This window comes from Phyllostomus hastatus, unplaced genomic scaffold, assembly GCF_019186645.2.
Source record: "Phyllostomus hastatus isolate PE091 unplaced genomic scaffold, TTU_PhHast_1.1 phas_contig_210, whole genome shotgun sequence".
Classification (NCBI taxonomy): Eukaryota; Metazoa; Chordata; class Mammalia; order Chiroptera; family Phyllostomidae; genus Phyllostomus; species Phyllostomus hastatus.
The window spans coordinates 12,222,502-12,240,449 of NW_025333737.1; the positions used below are offsets into that span (position 1 = coordinate 12,222,502).

Here is a 17,948-nt window from a genome sequence, read left to right on the forward strand (position 1 = left end):
AACACCTCAATTCTGACTAGATTTTGAACTGCCAACAAATACTTTAATTTTCAGATTTATTTAAACATCATAAAACAGTAAGCTTTTATAAGGTGCAACAAGAATTCAAGCAGGATTTCCCACCGCCTGATCAGTGTCGGTTCAAACTTTTACAATAAGAACTCGAATGCCTAGTTTGTGTACTGAAAATTCAAACCATATCTGAATGCAGATTTATACTATGTATGTAATTTATTGAGTAGCGTGGAGGAAATTACAGCACTAAAAAACAAATATTTGACTATAAAGATCTATTTTATCCTACCTAAAGTACTTACAATGGGTACAAATCAAATTTAGGTAAATCAGTAACAATGTTTTCCTCATGTGTATGACCATCCACGGGGCTATACCGAATTTCTCAGTTCACTGTCATTCTTTTACTCCCTCACTCAGCATCTATGAAGGTCTGCTTTAAACCAGGCCCCACCCGTGATCCTGGAGCTTCAGAAACAAGTATTTAACAAGGACTGTTTTCAGGGAACCCACAGTCCAGGTCTTCACTGTTTTGGAAATGGCTAAACTCCTCTTACCAGCTAAATAAAAACATTTATCAATCAGAAATACAAATAATCTTCATATCAAGAGCCCTGCCCTTCTAATTTTACCACGTGGACTTTGGGGGTTGTCTCACTCCGCCATCTCAGCCAGAACCAAACTCATGGTAGTAAACACCGGCCCACGCAGGGCTTGCATCCCATTCCCTAGACCACTCTGCCAAGGCTCTGTGTTCCGATTAACCTTTATTCATGTCAGTTAAAGTTACTATGCTCAACCCTCCTTTCTAGCTGCTTGTATTACTTGTGCAGTTCTGTTCAGGAACTTCCCATCCTTCCAGGCTCAGACAGCCATGCTACCCCGTGCTGCATTTTCCAGACACTAGCAGTGCAGAAGTGAACTAGACAGACAAGGTCCTGCTAATGGGGCTGACATTCCAATGCGGGTAAATAGAAAATGAACAAGTGAAAAAATGAAAAGATGATTTCAGGTAGCGAGATGAATTTTTAATACAAAGGAAAAAGATAAGGTGGTAGAGGTAGGCAAGACTTTAGATAGAAAGGTCAGGGAAGGACACTCTGAGGAGTGCAGAGGGATGAGGAGGAGGATGGCCCTAAGAAAATCATGGGGAACATTCTAGGCAGAGGAGTGACAGGTGCAAAGACCTGGAGGCAGGAGAGGGCGAGGCACATTCCAGGGTCAGACCAGTGTCTTCTGTGGCTGCATCCTGGTAACCAAGGGAAGAGGTGGGCCCGGGCTGGTAACTTCATTCACACCCTCGTCCCTCAGATCACAAGCCAGGAAGTATCTACGGTTCTTTGCATCATTAGGCTCTTCCTCTCCATCTGTTCCTTCTCATCTATTTCAAGACATTTTCAGCCTAAAAATATATTCTCCTTAACTCCTACTGCTCTTTGGGGCTACACCTTCCTTTTAATATCAGATTTTCCAAAAACAATAGGGTATTCACTAATCCCCACTTTCTCACCGCTCTCTCACTTATCTTCTGCAACCATGTTTCTGTCTGCACTATCATTTTCAGGGCTCCGTCCAAGATCATCAATGACTTCTCAGTTTTAAATCCTGTGACCTCTCCTCCACCTTTATCCCTCCTGATTTTCTGTCACATTCTTGACAATCCTCCTTTCTAAATATTCTCTCCCTTTATCTCCATGAAAACACATTCTTCTCATATTCCTCTGACCTCAATGGCCCTTCCTCGACTGTTTCCTCCCAACCTCTTCCTTTGCCACTGTTTATTTTTTTTTCTATTTCCCCCTTGAACAGGCCCTCTCTGTGGGTGATTCCTACAGCTGTTTTTCCCAGTCCGGCCTTATGATTACCTGTAAATGTTCCTTCAACAGCAAATGGATGTCACAGCTGGGTGTAGTGCTGGCACTTCAAATTCAACCTGTTCATAACGGAATTAATCTTTTCCTTCCCCAACCCAGAAAGTTCTCCTACATTCCCAACTTATTAAGGGTCTATGTATAACCACTCCAATCGATGCTACTGCTGAGGCAGTTCTCCAGCACATGTCCTCTGGCCCATCAGCATGGCTGTATTCTCACCGCCTTCGGACACCTGTGCCCTCGGGGGCCTCTCACTTGGCTCAGTCCAGTCCCCACCGACCGCTTCTGCTGCTAGGACATCTGGTCAATGCTGACAAACTTTCCTAATAATCACTTGGCTATTGACACTTCATTACCTAAACATCTTCAGTAGCTTCTCACTGTTTACCCAGTGGAGCTAAAATACTTCGCGCAGCTTTGCAGACTCTCAGTGATCCCTAGCTGTCTTTTAGCCTGACCACTAACCACTCTCCTTGGTTAGCCTCCATGCCCCACACACAGTTCTGCTGGCTCTTGCTGCTGTTATTTGTTTGACTTGAAATGCCATCTTGTGTATCTGCTAGTCCAAACCCTACACGTGGAGTTCAAGTGGCATATCTTCTAGTTAACCGTCCACGATGGCCTTCACAGAAAGTAATTCTCCCCCAATTCAAACTCCACCTTCACTACCACGTGCGTATGTGCATGCATGTGTGTCTTCTATTTTTCAGAATGTCCTTGAAGATGGTGCTTTCCCCCCCTCTTTTCTGTGTCTCTCCACAGTGTCTGGGATAATGCCTTTGTGGGATATGGAAAATATTCCAGAAATGTTTGCCAAATGAATTACCTAGTGCTTCTAATACTATTTTCAATGATCTGTAAACTGCCAATTAGCCAGTAACATATATAAACCTATACTTGAAAAATTTTATCTGTTGAAAAGAAACATTTAAAATGTGAGTATATAATACAAGAAAATCAAGGCCTAAACTATATGTTTTATGAGTCTGGCTTTGGTATATGCAATCTCCTTCAATCGAGCTGCACTGGTGTCTGTGCCATTTAAGGACATGGACTCAGAAGTCCTTGGAACCAGCAGCAAAGATGACTGACGCCCAGGGGAGGTGTGTGTGAGAGTTACCAGGAAGGCGAGTGCAGCACCACTTGTGCTCTCCACTAGTCTCTTTCGTTTGCTCTTGTCAGAGGACTGGAACTATCCCATGGAAGGAAATGTCTCTACTCCCTGAGACTGTCTATTCCAGCACCAAAAATGACCATTTTGCACTGCTTTCATGGTACTGTCACTAGCATCCCACTTGGAGGTATAAAAGGCATCTCAACTGGCACACATCTGACAGGCCCGACCTGTTGTTCTTGAGGTCTCCTTCTTGTGGGCAAAGGGCGATTCCACCCGTCCACTGGCTCCAGCACGTCACCCCAGAAGCACTCCTGACTGCTGCCTCCCTCCCTTCCCCCCTCTGTGCTCTCCCCCTCCTTACTGCAGAAGCAACAAGAAGTCCAGTCAGCTCCACCTTCAGAACATTACCCACATCTGAAGCCTCTCTCATCTCGTGTCTAAAATCTTGCAACAGCCTTTAGGGTAGTCTCCCTATTTCTGTCTTTGCCCTCAAGTCAGTCTCTTCTCAGCACTAGCAGACAGAGAGCTCCTATTCAAACGTGAGTGGTAACACGTCACTCCTCTGCTCACACCTGTCAAGCCTCCTCTACTCCTGGAGCACCAAAGCAAAGCCCTTTCAAAGGCCTGGACCCACCTCCAGGACCTGGTCCACCTCTGTGCTCCCTTCCCTGGTTTATCTCCTCCTCCTCGTCCTCTGTCATCACTCCCAGCCACACCGGCCTCTTTGCTGTTACTCCAAGAAGCCAGGCTCCCTCCTGCCTCTTTAGAGCCCTTTTCCTGTTATTTTGGGTTCTGAGCTATGCTGCCAAGGGCAAAGTTGGCTGAATCTGACCCTTAGATAAATTTAGGTAGGATAAAGCAAGCACCTTCCAGTCCTGCCCCGTAAATTCAGCGGAGCGGTGCCTCGAGTGGTGCTGTGTACGCTATGAAGGATCAACATCATTGAACGATGAAGAAGAGAGGAAAAAATTAAACAGAATTGGAGGATTCTTCAATTACACTCCTCAAGTTTCTTTGTCCCAAGATATAGATTGGTTTTAAGAAACTCAAGGGACAATTTACATTTGGTATGCTTAAGAACAATTCACACTCACTACCCAATTAAAATGTTTATACTTTTACAAAACATCAGAAAAAAGAATATTTGATATTGCTTCTGGAATATAAGTCAGCCCCAAATGTATCAACAGTATAATGACATTTATTTTGAAATTATATAGTTTTAAAGGAGTTTTTCTTTATCTGCAATATCAATCTTGAAAAATATGTCAGTGTATGTGTTACACTTATAAAAACTGTAAAATATAGAAGTAATTATTTGACCATCTAGAAAATGTCTGAAACTTAATCTTAGCCTAAGAAAATTTAGGGCTACAGCCTCAGTATTCCTAACCAGTGTAATGTTTTGGTAATAATATAACATTGTTTTCATCACGGTGTGTATTTAATATATACAGAATGGGACATTCCATACAATTCCTTCAATTAAAGTCAACGAAAATGTTAGGAAACTCCGTATATTATTTAGTGGTGCTTAGACATACAGCGAGATACTTAAATTGCTAACTTGAAAAGTTCACACAACCAGAGAGTAATTCTATGTCTACCACGAGCTTCTAGAGATTAAATATAAGGGCGGAAGCTGTGGGTTTCAAGCATGGGTTTCAACTGCCTATAAAAATTTGAGGTGGGTATCTTACCTTTTCCAGTGTCATCTCTGTCTCAGCTGCATGAGTCTTTTTCAGCTCTATTTTCATCTTTTCTGATTCAGCCTTCAGCTTGCTGACCACAGCCTCATGGTCCCTCGTGGCCCTCTGCTTCTCCTCCTCACGCAGCAGACCGAGCTCTACCAGCTGCTGTTTCCGCTGGGAGTTCACGTTAATCAGCTCTTCCCTCAGCTTGTGAACTTGGGCCTCCATGTCAGCAATAACCTTTATTTTGAAAAATTAAAAAATGGGCAAAGGCTATGAATAAGAAAGTCATAGAAGAATTGCGAAAGACTAACAAAAATACAAAAATGTCCACTTCTTTCCTTCCTTCTACTCTTCTTCCTCCTTTCCTTCCTGTCTTCCTTCTCTCATTCTCTAGTCCCAGGCCATTCCGTCCTAGCTCAGATGTAAATACCGCCTAGAATGGTATACCATCGATACCATATTTAGCTTTGCTTCAAATATATATGTAAATGGAATATTACATGTATCATTCTGCAACTTGCTTTTTCAAATAGTCAACACTGAGATTCATCTAGTACTTGCTATTATATTTTTGTTTTTATTTCATTGATTTCTGTTCTTGTTTTTATGTCTTTGTTCTACATTCTTGGATTTATTCCATATCCCTTCTTCTAATTTCTTATTTTGGATATTTAATACATTTATTTTTATCCTTCTTTTTTGACTTATAAACATAGGACTCTAAATGCTTCTCTAATTATTGCTTACATTTAATCATATAGGTTTAAATATACAGTATTTTCATTAACATTTAGTTCAAAACATTTTTAAACTTCCACTATAATTTTTTGACTTACAAATCATTTAGAAGTATGTTTTTAAATTCTCAAACATATGGGGTGATTAGTTTTCTAGGGCTGTCATAATGAAGTACCCCAAACGGGGTGGCTTAGGACAACAGACGTTCGTTCTCTCACAGCTCCACAGGCTGCCTGTCTCAAACCAAGGTGTGGGCAGGGCTGGTTCCTCTGGAGGCTCTGAGGGAGAATCTGTTCCATGCCTGTCTCTTAGCCTCTGGGGCTTGCTGGCAATCCCTGGCATTCCTTGGTTAGTAGATATAACACTCCAATGTTTGCCTCCATCTTCACATGGCTTTCTTTGTGTGTCTGCATCCACATTTCCTTCTTCCTATAAGGACATTGGTCATCCTTGATTTAGGATCCACACAAATCCAACATGACCTTATTTCAGCTTGGTTACATTGCAAAGACCCTTCTCCCAAATATGGTCGCATTCCCAGGCTGGCCTGACCTGCAGACTATGTGTGTTCAAGGGAAGGAGCTGTAGCCTGGGGAGAAAACCAGGGAACTGCTGTGAGAAGGGGTGATAGGGTAGTAGTGGTGGTGGAAGAATGCTTTGCTTTACTTCCCCCTCTTGCCTCTCTCTTTTGTTGCCAGGGGACAACCTTATCTGTCCCATCGCCATGTTAGAAGCAAGAAACCTACATGGAGTCACTGCAATTTGGGTCATGCCAAGGCAAGCAATACTTTGCTGGGGTGAGGAGTTGAAAAAACAAATGCAGATTCATCGGAACTTCTTGAGCACTCACTCTGCCAGACTCTCACCTCCACACTTCCACTCTTTAACTTGTAACTATGTATAGCTCACTTCTTATTGGGATCTGTGATGTGGAAGCCACCATGATGAGTGGCTTGCAGAAAAAACACTTTGCCTAAGAGAGTTTAGACAATAAAGCACCAGCTACACACACACACGTGCGCGCGCGCGCGCACGCACGAGCCATAGAGGCATAAGAGAAGACCGAGTGCCATACAAATTCAGAAGACGAAGCAGTTACTTTGAGCTAGGAAGGGTTCTAGAGAACCGAGTAATAAAACAGAACACATCTGAGATGGGAGAGAAATAAAAATTACGGGCAGACTCACTCATGAACACCGACACAAAAATCCTAAATGAATTATTAGCAAACCGAGTGCAATAAAGTGTAAAAATATGTAATTACTACATTGCAAACAACATAAGGGCAGTTTAACATTTATAAAAATCTATAAATGCCAATAAATATCAAATTTAAATAAAAAAGGAAAATCTCGAAGCTATAAAATTTACCAAAACTGACTAGAAAAAAATGGAAAATATGAGTCATTCTATAACCATTAGAAAAATTTAAATAGTAGTCAAAAATCTTTCCAGAAATGAAATATCAAGCCCAGATGGCTTTACTGGCCAGTTCCACCAAGTATTTAAGAAACAACTCACTCTGATATTAATTCTCCCAGAGAGTAGAAAAGGGGCTATTCAGCAACTTAATTTATGAGGCTAGCATAACATCAATTAAAAAACATTTTCAAAAGAGAAGAATCTCAGGTCAACCTCAACAATTATTAGCAAACCGAATTCAGTGATAATATATCATGAAAGAACTGAAAAGGACAATATTGGTGTAATGTTAGAAAATAATCTATAATATGATTTATTCCATTAAAGTATTAAAAGAAAAAAACCTTATGATAGTCTCAATACACAGAAAAACAATGATACAATTCCATGATGGAAACTTGTAGCAAAATAGGGACTAGAAGAGACCATTCTTAACCAGATAAAAGGTAGTTACCAAAAGCTCTGCATTTTTCATTTGTTCTTTATTGTGAAGCTTTAAAATAACCCTTTTAAAATCAGGCAGAAGAAAAAAATACCTACTACCATTACTTGTATTCATAACTTTATGACAAAAAAACCCTGTCTTTAATCATGGGTATTAGGATTTTCTATATGGAAAATGCAAAATGAATGTACAAATTATTAGAAATAATAAGGGAGTTTCCAAAAGGGTCAGAATAGAAGATTAATGTTAAAAATCATTTGTCATTTTTATATACCAGCAAATAATAATAATAAAACACCATTTACAATGAAAATATAGGATTCTCAGAAATGTCTACCAAGAGATGTACAAAACTCTATAAGCCTTTTTGAAAGGCATTAAAGGAGATCTAAATAGCTGCGAGAAACATAACTCTCCTAAAGGAGAGACAAGTGGTGTGACAGCCCATACCACACACTAGGACCTGAAATAATGTCACTGAATTTAACACAGTGTGATATTATCATATAGCAATGACCTTCTACCTTTTTCATCTTGTCGCATGCATAAACCATAATTACTAAGTTCTGTGCCACATGAAAAAATATTCTATATTTTTGCCAATCTGACAAAAAACAGGTACACTTTTGACTGATTTACAAAAAAAAAAAAAAAAAAGTAATTACCTACACTGTTTGTTCCAAAGTGACTTTTTAAAAACCAGGTACCTAAACTTATATATAAGGATTTTTGGTCCCAAGAATTAACAAACCAGATACAACCTTATTGTGCGATGTGACCAATAAGATGCAACTCCATTAAATGACTTGCATACTTATAGTTCGAGATGGGGCATTCACACTGGATGGCTATTGTTGTGTTGGCTGTTGTCATTTCTCGTTTGACAATCTAAGGGAAAAGAGGTCAGGTCCCGACTAAATAGTCAGGTATTGCATGTTTTAAAAATTCTTGTAGCACACCGTTGAAAATCGCTGTCAGAGAGAATAGGACAACTTGACTAATGGAACATAATGGAGAACCTAGAAACTGGCTCATGTGGGAGAGAGCTGGCATTGCAGTTTAGTGGGTAAATGATGAACCCGTCTAAAAATTGTGCTAAGACAGTAAGTTATCCATATGGAAAAAAAATGAAATCGGGTGCCTCCCTTACACAATAGACAAAAGTCAACTCTCTCCATTCCTAGGTACATACTCAAGACCAATAAAACATTTCTCCATGTATGTGGGGATAGTGAGCCAATACTACCACGGGGTTAAGGACAACGGTTGCCTCTGGTACAGGGATGCCAGGATTCGGGAAAGGAAGGACCTATAGGCAGAGGCAATGCGTTTAATAATATCCTAATTTTTCACTTGGGTGGTCACTTCACAATGCCCATTTTGTTAGCACGCCTGAGTGCTTAAATACTTTTGACAACTGGACACAACATAAAAAAATTTAAAAGATGGTGCAAAGGTTTTACACCCAGGTGGTAGGAATAATTACTCAAATTTTAATATGATAATTATTTAAAAATAGTTTTTCTATTTTTTATGAAAATGCAAACCTCTAATGACAATTTTCCCTTTGTCATGAATATTTCATAAGGGACACTCCATTGTAAAAAAGTTAGTTCAAAATAATTTATTTTCTTTAGAACAACATTAATAGTCCTAGAATACATTTGAATAATGTATGGTTAATATTAAGGCCACCAAACTTACGATTTTAAGTTATAGAAAATGAATCAAAAGAATTTCTCTATTTTTATTATGCTGGACATGATAAGTATATATATGGATTTATGCTTATGTAGTCAAAGAGAACACATTATTTTAACCTTATGGTATTTTAATCTTCTAACATTATTTTATAAATATCACATGCAAGAGAATTTTCCTGTCTGTTGTAAACTCCCATAGGAATTTTAGCATGAAAGAGTTTCACCTTGTAACAAAACATTGTCTCCCAAAGAAAAACGCATGAGAAATATTGATAGATGATTAACATGTTACTAATGAATTAAATATAACACTTAAACACAAATCAGTTCTGTTTTGAAGCAGGACAACTGGCGTGTATTGAACACCATGGTTCAGATAGCAGTAGGGTCAGACAATATGAATAAGCAAGATTAAAATGAAACAAAACGATAAAAGGCAGGATCAGAAGGTTTGAATTCAGACTTGTCTGAAGCAGAGGAGTTCAGAGAATGGTGAGTACCTCCAAGTCAAGTCTTGCTCTGACATAGGTCTTAGGTCTTTCAAGACTTTTGAGCCTGATGTAGTTCCCAGCTCTCCAGTCAGCTGTCAGTCATTGGTTTTTCTGTCCATCTGTGCATCCACCCCTCTATACGACTGCCTCACCAAGTCACATTTTAAAGAGATGAATGGTCTATATCTATTAATGGAGCTTCATTGTCCATTTCCAAAGAGTTGTGTTCTCATTTACCCATGAAACTGATCAAGGAGGAAAGTCCTCAGAGGAAACTGGTTTTACATTTGGAGAGAAGTTCAAACTCCTGACCTCCTCCTCACTGGCAATTTCCTTCTGCAGTGAAAGGGCAAGGAACCCGAGAACAGGGACCCTGCCACCACTCTCCTGCCTTCCTTAGACATTCTTTGGTTAGTCACATAGGTTAGAATTAGGAAGAAGAGCATGGAAGTGCATTATCACTGCTTCATGCAGACTTGAAGAGCAAGATGTCACTGAATTAAACACACCTCTGTTTCTCATCAATGAATTATGGGTGAGTGCAGAGTGCCAGGGCCGAGGTATGCCTGCTAATCTCTGTCAGTATAAGGAAGGGCAGTACAACACTATCTCCGTCTTTATTGATTCAAGGAAGTCATACTTAAACATCACAGAAATGAAAACCTCACAGATGGGTAGAGGTTTGAAGAAATGGTCTTCAGATTTCTTGGCTCGTTACATCAGGCAGAAAAGGTCAGAGTACTTCTGTACACATCCCTGCACTTAAGGGGCCTTCTAGGTATTTCTTCACCTTTTATTCACCCGGTCCTTTCACTTTGCCTCACACAGGAAGAACCGGGCATTCTGTCTGCATGGTTTGCATATAAGTGAGATGAACTCACTGTAAGTATCCCATACGGCATGAAATGCAAGTACTGTTCAGAGAAGGGAAAGTTGCTGTGTGTACATCTACAATGCTTTAATCTTTTTTTGAAGATTCTGAAAATACTCCAGGACCATAAAATAATTCAAGGTCATTATTATAAACCCAATTATCACTGTGAAGTTATAGAAATGTATAACGTTTAAGTGATTGGGGCTAACCTATGGTGGCCAGAGGAGAAAAGGACTTAGATTCCCCCAAATTCCAAAAGAACCATGCAGCTCTGGGGCCCCACACACTAAACTACAGGGTAGTGCTGCTGACCGCACCGACACTGCGAAGCTGCACCATGGGAGAGAGGACAAAGGTTAACACACAGGAAAGGCAAGAAAAACTTGAATTTGGTTAAAAATTTTAGAACAGTTAATATTCAGTTTGGGAACATACCAAAAGGGACTTAGATGAGGAAAGAAAAAATATTTTTACCTGCAAAAGGAAAGAGTACTCCAGGGAGGGCATTTTAAAAAAAGAAGAAGAAATAGGGTAAAAGTACAAAAGAAAAGCACCCATTAATTTAAATGCCTATCTGGAGGACAAGAAGGAGGACGTGTAATGAGTCACATGAGCTGGCAAACGTTACGGCTGCATTTGTTTTTTGTGAGTAATGACAATACCACTCAAAATTCATAGCTGATGTTGAAATTTCTAGTTTATTCTAGAACCACCCAAATCATCTAATTCAAAATTATTCTTGAGGGAAGGGGTAAAAACCCATAGCAACGTGCTTTTAGACTAAGTTACAATTACAAGGAAAAAAAAGATTCATAGTACATTGACCTATTTGGGAAATCTGCAAATGAATGTCTACTATACTTAAAATAACTATGGATAAGCATTTATTTTAGAAAGGAAATTATTTAATTAACAGAAGCACAAAATCTACATAGGCATACATTTTCTAGACTCAAATGGAACTATCAAAGTGGAGATATCCCGCTTGAGAATGACGACAGTAAAAGCACTAGCTTCAAACAGCACGGGGTACTCCCCTCTTGAGAACGCACCATGTAAGCATTAGAAAGCCAGCACAGATGCACTGTCCACAGCGCAGCGCTGTGCGCATCAGGGCTGACGACCCGGAGGACTGCATGTTGGGAAGGTGTTATTTGTAGCATCTAGAAACACTTAAAATTTTTTTCTTGACAGTGTTTGCGGGAGTGAGAGGTAACCTATTTAGCCTTGGAAGAAGAATAAAATTCAGGCTGAATTCTTCACTAGAAACTTTCTATAAAGAATGACATTTGAGTAACTGGAAAGCAGATTTTCAACACTCTCTCCATTTACTATACTTCCCATTTCCAGAAAAGGCAAAACTTTGACCTAGGTTTTCTACCCGTTCTTATTTGCCACTCTATCCAAACATTCTGTCCACACTAAGCTCACAATAGCCTATATGTTATACTAGTGCCAGTCAGAAAACACTAATTACTGTGCTAACAACCATATGACTTCACTGAAGCAAAGTTTTCAGAAGTCTTGGCTGCTTACCTAAACATAGGGAAACCTAGAACACTCTGAAGCACACATGGCTGACCTTTCAACAATGGGCCAAGGAAAAGAGGAAGGGCCCTGGCCCTTATGAAAGGTGCCAGTGGATCAGTGACAGCCTCCATCAGAAGGGACATGGCGTGTCCTCCCTGACTAGTACCTCTAACAGCATTTCCTTCCAATTACGCATACTTTTTTATGCATTGTGTGCACTTCATGCAACTAATTCTTTAAAAATATGCAGAAACTAATACGAAAGAATCATCATACAGTATGTTTTAAGCCTGTGCCATGTAAATACCAGAATTGCATTTGTAATTTAAGTGTGCATTAAAAATATACCATAAGTCAGTCTTATGTAAAGATATAAATGTGAAACATTGCTATTGCTTTCACCCTTTTCTCCCCAAGTACCAGATTACAATTGAGGATATGTAGTTCAATATTCCTTTCACGAAGTGCATAAAATAGTGTCATTCTTGATGGATCTACTAGGAATTGTGAAAGAAGCTCAAGTATCCAGTCTAAAGGAAATCCACTCCAAAGCCTTTAAGGCAATGGTGGTGATAGCTCCAGTGTGGTAGCACCGCATCCTCCCCAGTCAACTGACCTCAGAGGACAGCTTTGCTGTCCAGGTGTGTCTCCCCAAGGTATCTTAGGTGTCAGAACACCTCGCATTACGTTCAGGGTATAGAGTCAGTAAAGGGACGGCAGGTGCCTCACTCTTCATCCGCCCCACTTGTGAAGGCACCCTGGAGGACTTGGGCATCAACACAGCAACCCCATGAGACTGGGCAACAATTTATTGTAATAATTTGTATTTTTGCACATGATCTGTTACTTGTAGCTCTTACTTCTCTGTTTAGAAAATGAATTCACGTAATATTAAAAGATATTTTGTGGGCAAAGCCAGAGCAAATACCCAGAAAAAAAATCACTAAATCCATGATGATATTATTTACCTCTGCTAATAATATATAATATATAAATTGTTAATTTTTTAATAATTTAGCCTTTTCACATTAAAATCACTTTCAATTATGTTAACCATTTTGTGGGGTATTTTTAGCTGGGGGTCTATGAGTTTATAAAACAGGATGTTCTTAAATATATTTGAGTATAAATTCAAAAGGTGTAGACAGTTCTATAATACCCGGCATAGAGACATTAGATACATGATGCATAACAATGATATAATATAAAAACGAAGGTTTAAAACTAATTTATAGGTGGATTTAGACTACCAAGTTAAGGGTTCATTTGATTAAATATAATGTTAAACTCTTTTCCACATTACATTCTGGTCAAACTAGACAGTTATGATATTTAACAAAGTTCTACAACTTAGATAATCAAACACTTGGCTACAGACACACTGATCCTAATTGCAAAACTTTTAAAACAAACTAAGGAACAAATGCTACCTAGATCAAGATCACGGACACCAACAGATTTTTTCAAAACCCATAGAAAAATGTTATAAATAAATATAGACATGAACAAAAAAGTTAAATGTTTCAATGAACTTAACATTTTGATAAATACATGAATTGACTTTTTTCCCACTAAATACTAATAAACATCAAATATATTTTAAGACTGTCGGTTCATTCTGCAGTTAAAAAGCTCTGACTATATACCGTAACTGCCTGTAACTCCCACCAGTCAATCCTCACCACGTTGCCAATGCCTGTTGAACTACTGGCAGCCTATAGTTGCCTGCTGTACTTACTCCGTGTGCTGAGCAAAGTCACCTGACAATACCTGAGACAGATGATTTATGAGATCATTTCCCTTTTTATTAACTAAAAGGTTCAGAAACTCCTTTCATCCTCTCTCTTCCATTTAACCTCAAACACAAGCGTGCACTTGCCCAGCCACTCTCTGATCATTCCCCGCTACGTGGGGCGCGTCCAACAGGGCTCTAGCCAAACAAGATCTTGCCTCCAGGATAGGTTCACAGCCATGAACTTTGGTCGCCTGCCTGACTAAATCTTTCTGCCTCAATCTCTGATGCTTGTTTGCTTCACAATCTGGGGGTTGGATTCCTGATTCTACACATTCCAAAATTAAGTTTACTACCTGTATCCAAAATCTGTTGGGTTAACTGGATTCTTGACTTTATATATAACTACAACCTTCTTATTTCTTGTTTTAACTACCTGAACTCATGAAGTCCATGTCCTGATCTCATGACCTGACTTCTTTATCCTAAAATGGACCAACCTGAATTTCTGACCATCCTAATAATTCTAAAGGTCCATTTTAGTGCCGAGTTGGCTAGGTATCTGGTCTCCTCCCTCTACCATCTCCTAGGATATTGATTTTACCAGACAGTCTCAGGCTACTTATTCAGCCATCTATCCCCCCAAAGAAACCAGCAAACCCTAAGAAAATATTTATTTGAATGAGAATAAGTACCTGAAAAGTATTGAAACAGAAAGACATGTTGCTATGGATACAGAACCCTATGACCTTAGTTTTATTCCATGCAGTTCCAAAGTAAAGGAGCCAATAAGGAGGCAGAAACTTAACTAAGAATCTGATCAAAGAGACCAGAAAGTACGTATTACTTTTATTAGCACAAAATTACATAAAGCGTTTTTTGTTTGTTTTTATTGCTTGTTCAGTAAGAGATGCCTTGAATGTGGGTAATATACCCTATAACAATTTCAAAAGTCATAAGGAAAAATTCTTCTCCCAGTTCTGTATGACCATAATTGAACATATATAATAAAATGGATGTTATTAATTAAATGTTATGCATAATACAAACCACATCACTTAAATAATCCTCTGAATTTCAATTATACAATTTAGAAAACCATTGTGCCCATGTGTGTGTTCTATATGCTTCAAAATTTTATAAACCACTTCACACACTTATTTGAAATTCTTATAATAAAAAATGTTGGTGTTATCATTCTCATCAAAAATAATAAAATGGAACTCTAAAAGACTGGATTAAGGTAGCAATTTTTCAACTTTTTTCATCTCTTGGCACACATAAACTAATTACTAAAATTCTGTGGCACACAAAAAATATACTTTTTGCTGATCTGACAAAAATAGGTATAAATTTAATTCATTCACACCGATGACTATTGTTGTGTTGGTTGTTGTCATTTTTTATTTGACAATCTAAAGGAAAAGAGGTCAGTGTCCCTGTCTAGACAGGTGCTGCATGTTTTAAAAACTCTTGCAGCACACCGGTTGAAAATCTCTGGATTGAGGTACTGTTTCAGTTCACGAACACTGCAAGCAGTGATCAGAATGGGCTCTCAGGCCCTCTCACTCTCCTCATCTGCTCTATCAGACGGCACTTGCTTTAATTAAAGCTTCTTGCTCTAGAACTCAGAAATTTTGCAGAGATTTAGACTCAAGTGACTAGGGCACTTTCTTAAATTTTTAATGGAAATCTTCAGTGACCATTATTCCTTATGTTTTATTTTACAAACAGTTGCTGGCCGGATCAATAAAGGTTATTCAACTATAATGGTGATGCTAAAGAAATCTAATATAACATTAGTGGGGGAAAGCCCAGGTTAGATTTTTCCATGTGGAGTGATTTCCCATGCATTGGTGAATTCCCTATCTGAAATAATATCATTTTAATATAGACTGATATTTTGTTTCTTGCTCAAATTTTATTGCATCATGAAATTACATTTCAACAAGATGTTCCAGATTTATGCAGAAAGTCTTGCCTCAGTCAGACTTGTATTTATTTCTCAGTTTTTCATGCAGTTTCCATTTCTCAGAGTGCTCTTCTAAGTTCTCCTTCCACTGAGACTTTATATCTTTAACTCAGTATGACACTGGCTACTGTACCCTGGGGGCTGTCTAATGCACTTTCCATGTTGATGAAACTACGCCTGTGTTCTGTGTTATTCACTTTGGCAACAGAAGAAAAAAGTGTCACCCTTATTTAAAGCATGTGTGACCTCCACTGTGGAGCATATGTAAGGTTTTGCTATGCTTTTTAAGTCATTCATTTCAGTAATTAATAATTATCCGCATCTTCCTAACCCTAAACAGTACCTCCCTAGTTGTACCAATGACAGAATCCCTTACTGACCAATCTTCTAAGGACACAATAAGTGACAGAACCATAAAATGTTTCATGGGAAGCCAGATAACTGAATTCTGAAATAACAGATACAAGTCTTCTGAATGGCTCCAAATTTCTTGGAAAAGGTACATTATGAATTTACTAGTCAGGACTTTGTCCAACCCATTTGTAAATTGATTCTGTGAAGCACCTCAGGAAACAAATATTAGAGTAGATGAAAGCAGAAAAAGAAAAATTAGGCCATCATATTGACAAAAATTTGCTGTATGACATTTTCTCAAGTGTTTCTTTAAAATCTTAAAGTACACATAGTCGAACAAACCAGATGGTATAAAAATGTTCTTAATGTATACAATGGAAAACTACTCAGTCATAAGAAAGAATGAAATACTGCCATTTGTGACAACATGAATGGATCTTGAGAGTATCATGCTAAGCTAAATAAGTCAGAAGGAAAAGACAAAAACCATATGATTTCACTCATATGTGGGATGAAAAATGGAAGGCAACAAATGAAAAAAGAAAACAAACAGACTCACAGACACAGACAACAGAAGGGGGTCGCCGAAGAGGAAGGGGGCGGAGGGAGGATGTGGAGGGTGAAGGGGGCTGACTCTACAGCGACGAGGGGAGACCAGCCCTTGGGCACTGGGCACGCAGTGCGACGTGCAGATGATGCGCTACAGGGTTGTGCACTTGAAACTCACAGGGTGCTGTTAGGCAAGGGTTCCCCGACAACCTTCATTTAAAAAGTGCTCTCAACGAAACATTACTTTACTGTTTATGTTCCCATCTGTAATCCATCCCTCCCCCACCACCAGGTTGACACATTTAACTCCTTCAGTTGTATTTTTAACACTGCTGATAATGACCTCATGCCATTATATATTTCATAAATTATTAATTTATTCACCATGCATAAAAGATAAAAATTTGGCTTCCTTACACTATCCACCTTCTTTGAAAGACAGCTGCTTTATCATTTTTAGTTCCTTAATCAGTTACCTTTAAAACTTTTTTCCAGTTTTACTGAGATATTATAACTGACATACAACATTGTATAAGTTTAAGGTGTACAACATAATGACTTGATATGTGTGTATATTGCAAAATGATTACCACATTAAATTTAGTGACATCCATTACCTCACATAGTTACAGTTACTTTTCTTGTGATGAGAACTTAAGATTTACGTTCTTAACAACTTTCAAATATATAATACAGTATTGATAACCAGTCATCATTCTGTACATTACATTTCTAGAGCTTATTTATAACCAGAAATTTGTATCATTTGAGCATCTTTCACCCAATTCCCCCACCCTCTATCCCCCTCCTGTGGCAACCATCAATCTGTTCTCTGCTTCCAAGAATTTGGGTTTTCAAAAATCCCACATATAAGTGAGATCATACGGTCTGTTATCTTTCTGGGTCTGACTTACTTCCCTTAGTATCTAGATGCTTCCTCCGCTCCCCCCACATCTGTTCTGATACAGACTGGACCGTTTCTTTCTACACTCACTGTGCATCCACTCTCTGGGATTCCCCTTTCCTCTTCTCCTATCTGGATCCACCGTGCCTTGAATCCTTTGTATTTCTCTTTGATACTCACTCCTTTAGTTTACTGAAGAACAACTACAGGCAACTTACAAAGAAATGCAGGAGATAATCTTCCCAAATCCTTGCATGTTTGCAATGTCTTTCTCCAACCTTATGATTGATTGAACATTGGCTTAGGTCTAGAAATCTGGTTTGAAACAACTTCCCTTCCATAGTTCTAAGGAAGTCATTACTATATTTTACCATTGATTACTGTAAATATGACGACAATCTATATTTGTTCCTGGTAGGGGAACTGATTTTTCTCTGGAAGGTTTCAGGACCTCTCTTATAGTGCTTCCGTTCTGAGATTTAATGATAACATAGGCAGATGTAGGTCTTTGTCACTCCTTATGCTGGTATTTAC

The 17,948-nt window shown here is 38.8% G+C and overlaps 1 protein-coding gene across 1 annotated transcript in view; it reads right to left on the minus strand.

Annotated features, from left to right (window-relative positions):
• The window catches only part of CEP112 (centrosomal protein 112), a 327,830-nt gene that overhangs the window by 135,944 nt on the left and 173,938 nt on the right, over positions 1-17,948 (minus strand). Inside the window, exon 21 of the mRNA XM_045836669.1 lies at positions 4,707-4,937. Within this exon, the coding sequence (XP_045692625.1) occupies positions 4,707-4,937 (231 nt within the window). The remainder of the gene's footprint in view (positions 1-4,706; positions 4,938-17,948) is intronic.